At 41.3% G+C, this 8,799-nt stretch overlaps 1 protein-coding gene across 1 annotated transcript; it reads left to right on the top strand.

Moving 5' to 3' along the window:
• The first annotated feature begins 1,013 nt into the window (after positions 1-1,013).
• Positions 1,014-7,235, top strand: LOC115266794 (uncharacterized). Its single transcript, XM_062854896.1, has 3 exons — positions 1,014-1,101; positions 2,563-4,124; positions 4,480-7,235. The coding sequence occupies exons 1-3, from the start codon at positions 1,083-1,085 to the stop codon at positions 6,883-6,885; spliced, it is 3,987 nt and encodes a 1,328-aa protein (XP_062710880.1). The 5' UTR covers positions 1,014-1,082; the 3' UTR covers positions 6,886-7,235.
• The last annotated feature ends 1,564 nt before the right edge of the window (positions 7,236-8,799 follow it).

The raw sequence follows: 8,799 nt of genomic DNA, 5'->3' as shown, positions 1-8,799 counted from the left end.
TCTGGAAGATATTTAGAAGAAGTCTTTGGAAGAATTTTGAAAGGGATCTCTGAAATAATTCAGAAGGAAATTCCTGAATGAATTCAGAAAAAAAAACATTAGAAATATTCTGAAAGATGCTACTGAAATAATTCCGGAAAGAATTCCAGGAAGAATTATGGTTGGAATCCCCATAAGATTTTTTTTAATTTTTTCATTAATTTATACATTTCTTTTTTAATAATCCATTTCATTATTTATTTATTTATTTATTCAATTACATCACGTATTTTTATTCCCTTATTATTTTTTTCTGTTCACTTATCGATTGATCGATTTATTTATATATGTATGTATTTAATTTTAAATTCATTTAATTTTTTGTTGATTCATTGATTTAATCTTTCCTATATTTATTATTTTATTTATTCATTCATTTGTTCATTGATTAGTTTATTTATTTTTTTTTATTTATTTATTGATTTCTTTTTTATTTTATTTATATAAAGATAAATTTCTGGAAAATATTGCAAGATATCAGAAGAATATTTCTGGGAGATATCTAAATCCCGGAAGATGTCTCTAGGGAATTTCCGCGGAGAAATATTTGAAATAATCGGGGTGTTGCTTTAAATACGCAACACCCCGATTCAATAATAAATGTTTGGGTAAGATTATGGGCTGGAGAGTGATTCTCTTAGAATTATTTATCTAATAGTTTTTATTGAATTGCAATATTTTTGTCAACTTTGAAAATGACCTTGGTTTGATTATTTATGAATTATTTACAAGGAAAAAAGATACCAAACAATCTATCCCAACGATCTCTGATAAATGGGGTGAGTGGATAGTCTAAAATGCCATGATTTTTTTTTACTAATCGATAAAATAATCGAACCAAATAATCGATTATCCGATTAATCGAACTGGGCGGTTATCGATTAAAATTTAATCGATTAGTGGAACGATTAATCGATTAGTTGGGATAATCGATTAATTTGCGACATCACTAGAAAGGGGATTCGTTTGTAGACTATCGATGATAGCGGACGTCTCTACGGAGCGCCAATCGGATATAAAGGAAGCGGTCATCAGATTTTACAATGGCTTCGAGGAAAATCGGTAAGTCAGATAATTCTATTGAAATACAACGAATTGCGAAACCAGAGAATATTTCCGTAAAACTTCGGAGAGGGAACGATAAAAAAACGTTGTGGAGGGGCTAGGAATGGTGAAATAAAGAAAGGAAAGTGCTGCAAAGAAACGGCTTACATTGAGGGCAGAGGCCTAGATCCGGAAGAAAAATGTGTTTTACCTTGTGGAAATGCGTTTGTTACTAAAAGGTTATGGAACGGGAAGGGTTCATTCAGCAGAAGGGATTTTTAAGAGTGAGTACAAACGGAAAAATGACGGTGCGGTTGCTGCTTAGAAATACAATTGCAGAGTTGAGTATTGGATCCGGAGATGCTCCATACAGATGGAAGGTTATGCTACGTGCAATTTGTTGGCAAGCTTCGTGAAACGTTATGCTACGTGCAAATGGTGGAGATGCTTCGTGCAAGGTTATGTTACGTACAATTTGGTGCAGAGCTGCGTTCAAGGTTATGCTGCGTGCAAATGGTGAAGGTGCTTCGTGCAACGTAATGCTACGCGTAATGTGGTGCTGGATACTGCATACACTGAAATAAATTTTGTTGTTGTTTCTACCGAATCCATGGTAAAATTAAGAACTGTACCAACAATTTTCAACCGAATGCAAAATTCTGTTAATTGTACTGAAACATTATCAATATTACCATGCGTGTATTACTGTTGACTAAAAACATTCTTGGTTCTACTATTTGGGCATTGTAATTTCGATCATGTAGACTTGAATGTTGCGCGTCTTAGATAAACATGGTCAAAAATACAATGTCAAAATAGTAACACCAAGAATGTTTTCAGTCAATGGTACTTCACGCATGGTAATATTGACAATGTTTCAGTACAGTAGACGTTCGCTCGTTGCAAACGCTTTAACTGCAATGCTTTTTAACTGCAAGTCCGCTAAGTGCAACAATTTTGCAGTTATCGCACCGCTATCCGTCAAAATGAAATGTCAACAGCGATGCGATGTTTTTCGCATGCACTTTTGTTGCAATGCGATGTTTTTCAAATGCACATTGGTTGCATTCTGCAGCAACTGACAGTAATGTGACGTCTGTCAGTTGTTGCAGTTATCGAATTTCATTCGGTAAGTGAAACGTAAACATGTTGCACTTATCGAACGTCAACTGTACAATTAACAGAATTTTGCATTCGGTTGAAAATTGTTGGTACAGTTCTTAATTTTACCGTGGATTCGGTAGAAACAACAACAAAATTTATTTCAGTGTACAAAGTTGTTACATGTTGGGCAAGCTACGTGCTAGATGAAAGATTTGTTATCCTTAAGGTGCGTGCGATAATAGTCTGAGCAAGGTCGTAGCTCATTTTCGTAATGGTATTGCAATAAAAAAAAGAAAAATATTGGCAAATAAGCGCCAATTGAGTTTGTGGTTGAAGGTTTCACAGAACTAACCATTTCTTTATCTGTTGTTCTAGATGCTTCGGCGATGCCTCCATTCAAAGTTGGAGGAGATCCAAGGAACGATTGGATGAAATGGAGGAAAGCTTTTGATCGGTTTTTGCGAGCGAATAAGATTGATAATGACGAAGAGAAGTTTGATCTGCTGCTGGTTCTCGGCGGTATAGAACTGCAAGAGTATTATGACAAAATAACCAAGTATGAAGTGCAAAACGTTCTTGTGACTGGGGAAGTAGAAACGTTACAGTATGATTCGGTCGTCACCTCGTTGGAAAGGTATTTTGCTCCACAATTGAACAAGCGGTTTGAGAGACATTTGTTCAGGGCGATGAAGCAGGAGGAAAGCGAGCCGTTTCATGAATTTGTGTTCAGATTGCAAGGTCAGGCAAAACGTAGCGATTTCGTTGATGTGGATGATATGGTTATTGATCAAGTCGTAGAGGGTTGCAAGTCCACAGAACTACGAAAGAAACTCTTGACCGACGACTTGACCCTGAACGACATCATGACACTCGGAAAAACGATAGAGGAGGTTCAAAAGCAATCGAAACAATATGAAAGGCCTACACCGTCGGCATATGCACAGGCACCGCTGGTTCAACGCATTGAAAAGCGACCGGATAGATATCAAAATACTGAGTCCCGCAGACGGTGCTACAATTGCAATCGCCCTGGTCACCTAGCCAAAGAAACAGAGAAATGCGCAGCGAAGAACGCAACATGCCATGGCTGTGGAAGTCAAGGACACTTCAAGGTGTGTTGCCGAAAACGGAAGCGGGAGGACTCCCAACAGCGAACGGGACCGGCACCGAAGCGCAGTTCAGTTCATGCTATTCACGACGAAAAGGCTACAACGACAGGAGTCTTCACAATCGACGATGGAACTCAGCTGAAGGAAGTGTTGGAACTGGAAGTAGGTGGGATTACCATGAACCTGTTGGTGGACTCGGGATCCCCAGCCAACATTATCAGCCGCAAAAGTTACGCGTGGCTGAAACAGCAGGGAGCGAGTATTTTGAATGAACGTCGTCCTCACGAAAACGAAACCAACTTGACAGCATTTGCATCGGAACGGAAAATATTCTTCAGCGATGCGTTCGAAACAGAAATCAAAGTGCCAGGGGATGAATCAGGAGTATGGACCCATGTCCTGGTAGCACCGGATGGCCAAACAAACATACTGAGCAAAGCTACAGCATTCGCTTTGGGTGTGTTGAAAATTGGCTACAATATTCACCACATATCCAGCACGACTGAACCTGTGGAGGAGTTCCCCAAGGTTCCGAACGTATTGCTAAAAATCCAAATCGACGAAACAATTCCGCCAGTTGTTCAAGTGGCCAGGCGACTTCCTATGTCTATGGAAGCGGACGTCGAAGAGGCGATTCGAGATCTACTGGACAAGAACATAATAGAACGCGCTGAGGGACCACTGACATGGGTGTCGCCTCTGGTACCTATCCGGAAGGTAGATGGAAACATACGGCTCTGTGTTGATTTGCGAGCTGCAAATCAGGCAGTGAAACGGGAGAATTATCCAATGCCCAACATCGATGCCGCGATGATGTCAATAACAAAGGTAGGTACAGTAGACGTTCGCTCGTTGCAAACGCTTTAACTGCAATGCTTTTTAACTGCAAGTCCGCTAAGTGCAACAATTTTGCAGTTATCGCACCGCTATCCGTCAAAATGAAATGTCAACAGCGATGCGATGTTTTTCGCATGCACTTTTGTTGCAATGCGATGTTTTTCAAATGCACATTGGTTGCATTCTGCAGCAACTGACAGTAATGTGACATCTGTCAGTTGTTGCAGTTATCGAATTTCATTCGGTAAGTGAAACGTAAACATGTTGCACTTATCGAACGTCAACTGTACAGCTTTCCGTTAGTAATCTCTAAGCTCATTGTCACTTTGTTTTATAATAAAACTAGATTGCAAGATTATCGAAGATTGACTTAGAAGCAGCTTACTATCATTTCGAATTGGATGAAGACAGCCGTGGAATAACAACCTTCGTAGCTCGTAGTGGGGTGTACAGGTTCCGCAGATTAATGTTCAGCATTAAGTCTGCGCCGGAACTATTTCAAAGAGAGATGGAGAACTTGTTTCGAGGGATTGATGGGGTGATCGTATATATGGACGATGTTTTAATCCATGGAGCCACCGAAAAAGAGCACGACACTACGCTGCAGCGGGTGCTCGAAATTTTGAAAGACAGAAATATGCGCATCAACGAACAGAAGTCAGTCTACTCGGCCACGGAAGTTGAATTTCTGCGATATTGTGTCGCGGACAAGGGAATTCGGCCGACCGAAGAGAGGGTAAAGGCGATTCTTGGTTTACAAGCTCCATCGTCGGTTACCGAGCTGAGATCCCTACTGGGTCTTATTAATTTCGTTGGCCGGTTTGTTCCAAATATTTCGGCCCTAACTTTCAACATGAGACAGCTACTCATTAAAGACAGCTCTTTCCAATGGAACGAAGCTCATGATGCCGAATTGGAGAAGATCAAATCGATCCTAGGGAAAGTCGAATCTCTGGGATATTTTGATCCGGCAGATGACACCCAGCTTGTAACAGATGCTAGTCCGTATGGGCTAGGTGCCATATTGATACAAATCAAAGATGGAGTACCCAGGACAATTTCTTGTATCTCTAGGAGTCTGGCAGTACACGAAAAGAAGTATTGCCAAACCGAAAAAGAGTGTTTGGCGATAATCTGGGCAATGGAAAAGCTATTCGTGTATCTTTATGGTATCAAATTTACTTTGATCACTGATTGCAAGCCTCTTGAGTACCTGTTCAACAGAGTACAATCAAAACCATCCGCTCGTATTGAACGGTGGATTTTGCGGCTGCAAAGCTACGACTTTGTAGTACGATATGAACCAGGCAAAAACAACATGGCAGATCCATTGTCAAGGATGTCTCAGGGCGAAGAAGAAATTGTAGGAGAAATTGATACGGTTGCGTGGCTCGCACAAGAAATAAAACCATGTGCTCTTTCCATCGAAGAGATCGAATCAGAAACCAAACGCGATGATATACTCCAAGCTGTAAAGGAGGCCATTTTATTCGGTCATTGGGACGCGGTTCCGGTCGAGTTCAGGACGGCTACAATAAAAGACGATTTAACTACCTACGGTGAGCTTATTCTACGAGGTGATCGGATCGTTATTCCGAAAGAGTTACAGAATAGGGTTGTTGAGCTTGCCCATTCCGCTCACCAAGGTAGCACGGCTATGAAAGCTCAGCTAAGAGCAAAAGTGTGGTTTCCGTCAATGGATAAGGCTGTTGAGAACTTGGTTCGTGGATGCAAACCTTGTAAAATGACAGGAGTTCCGGACAATCCAAACCCGATGGCGCGCCGTATACCATCGGAGCCCTGGCAGGACATTGCCATTGATTTCAAGGAAGGACTACTAGGCGGCCTCTCCTTGCTGGTCGTGGTATGCTATACTACAAGATTCATTCAGGTGGAACCTATGAAACCAGCAACGGCGCAGAGAGTAATAACAGCATTGCTGCGGATGTTCAGCGTTCTCGGCATTCCGAGATCCATAACTGCAGACAACGGTCCGCAATTCAGGGCAGATGAATTTTCTCGTTTCTGTGTTTGCTATGGTATACATCTGAACTTGTCAACGCCATACTGGCCTGAACAAAATGGCGCGGTTGAGCGCCAGATGCGCAACATAGGTAAAAGACTGAAAATCAGTGAAATTCAAGAGACTGATTGGCAAACGGACTTGTACGAATATCTAACGATGTATCACGCCACTCCTCAGGAAACTACTGGAGTTTCACCAGGAAAAATGATGCTGGGTCGCGAAATCAGGACACGCGTACCGTCGATTCGTACGCCTCACGGTTTGCTATGGGAGGAGGCTCGGGATAGAGACATGGGAAAGAAGGAATACCATAAGCAAATAGCAGATGCTCAACGTCATGCGAAAGACCATACACTGGTTAGAGGAGACACGGTCTTAATGCGCAACTTGAATCCGGGAGCACGAGACTCTACATTTAAAGGGGAGGAATTCGAAGTCGTCGATGTGAATGGGAATGCAGTGCAGGTGCGATCCACTGAATCGGATAAAGTCTATTTGCGAAACAGTGCTCATCTAAAGAAACTCGACAGGGTCCAAGCAGAGAAAACCGATGAACAAAGAGCAACGGATGAACAGGTTGAAGAATACACATCAACGGAGCATCGAGAGACAACTTCGACTGAAGTTGTGAAGGAACACATCTCCAAGGAGCAACTCGGCCACGGATCTAGCCAGCGTACGCGTAAACGACCAGTAAAGTTCCGTGACTATGTCGTAGACGATTAAGAAACTCTGTATGATAAATGAGTGTTTGAAAAGTGGAATAAAGTCACATTTGACAGTATACAAGGTCTTAAAAAAAGGGAGAGATGTAACGATGTACTAAATGTACTACGGTATGAAAGAGTTATTATATAATGTCACAGGCCACTCAAGGGTTACTGAATAATATCGCCCACTTCTATATTATTGGGAACGTGAGAATGCCGTATGTGTATGTGTGTGTAATGGGTTAAACCTCGGGTTCCAACAGTACAGCGAGACAAAGGAAAGGGGATTCGTTTGTAGACTATCGATGATAGCGGACGTCTCTACGGAGCGCCAATCGGATATAAAGGAAGCGGTCATCAGATTTTACAGTATATGATTCCAAAATATACCAACTAATATTAAGGGCAAACGTCTTGAAATTTTGCTTCAACAGTGCATCAGAACTTAGACGCACAAATCTCAAGAAGGAAGCTTCAAACAACAGTGCATTCTATTAATCTGCTGTTGTTCATTTGTAATAAGCTTCAAATAAGAAGATCAGGAGCGCTGCTTTTGTTTACGAAGAGACTTGTGCGATCGAAATCGCGATAAGGTGCCAAAGTCAGCCATTGTGGCGGCCATTTTGGGGTTATAACAAGTCTGTCCAATGTTTTGTCCAGCGGTAATTTAGGCTCCTACGTTGTGTAATAATTGCCCCGGAGGCAAGACGAAGACGTTCTACTTCAACTACGATTTATTTGCACCACAGAGAGGCAGTTCTCCTGCTCTGTGGTGTTATATTGCTTACAAGTGATTGTAAAATGGTATGCGGAATGTAAAACACTTTTTCTTGTTAAAAAATGCTAACACAATCTAGTCAGAAAACCGAAAATGTCTGGAGAAAACGCAATCGAGGCCTCTCAAAATCGGGTCAGCACAGTATTACAATATTAAACGATTTCGAATTTCTGCATTAAAATATAATAAAAATTTCAATAAAAAATCGTCCATCGTTTTTCGGGATTTCCCCCTCCAACCTCTGACACGCTACTTTCCTATACCTAATACACGAACAGTCACACTTTTCTAGAAACCCACCCAACTCCCTCCCCTGAATCTTGCACGTAATTTTTGAACGTTCCCTAAGTGCACTGAATAGAGGATCAGAAACCGTTGTCCCAAGCGTTGTCCAGCGTACTACGTCCGACGGTTAATGGATTTGGATAAATATCGATTGCCGCGTGTGGGGGAACCTCCACGGCGGCAATATTGCTATATATATCTCCATCCATCTTCAGATTGACAAGATGGATTTAAAATCTGCTTCAGACACATTCTACCGTGACGTTACAACGTTTTGACCACTTTTTGGCCAGATTTTTTACTATAACTCGTAAATGCGTACCGTAAACCTTAAATATTTTTGCAAATTCGGATTCCTTGTAAAATTTCCAGTAAATATGATCTGTTGAACATTTAGTTTTCATTGGAAAAGCTTGCTTAAAATACGAAATAGTAGCGTGACGTTACAACCACAGACAAACAGACGTAACACTTGCGAAATTTCCATCGACCACGCTTTAACGATCATTTTAAATTTTCATAGTTGTGGCTTTCACAACCAGAGGCGCGCGCATCATTTTTCTATGCGTTTGACGTTTCACACTAGCGCCTTCTGTTGACGATATGGCACAACACAGTGATTCGTGCAACTTTTCCACCAGGTGATGGTACAGTAGACGTTCGCTCGTTGCAAACGCTTTAACTGCAATGCTTTTTAACTGCAAGTCCGCTAAGTGCAACAATTTTGCAGTTATCGCACCGCTATCCGTCAAAATGAAATGTCAACAGCGATGCGATGTTTTTCGCATGCACTTTTGTTGCAATGCGATGTTTTTCAAATGCACATTGGTTGCATTCTGCAGCAACTGACAGTAATGTGACATCTGT

This window comes from Aedes albopictus, chromosome 2 (assembly GCF_035046485.1).
Source record: "Aedes albopictus strain Foshan chromosome 2, AalbF5, whole genome shotgun sequence".
Lineage (NCBI taxonomy): Eukaryota > Metazoa > Arthropoda > Insecta > Diptera > Culicidae > Aedes > Aedes albopictus.
Note: the sequence above shows the minus strand (reverse complement) of the source record. Positions and strands in the feature narration are given on the sequence as shown.

What these genes read in the sequence shown, in the direction of transcription:
- LOC115266794 (XM_062854896.1), top strand. An exon ending in CGATGATGTCAATAACAAAG is followed by an intron (nt 4,125 to 4,479) that starts GTAGGTACAGTA and finishes TAATAAAACTAG; the next exon opens with ATTGCAAGATTATCGAAGAT.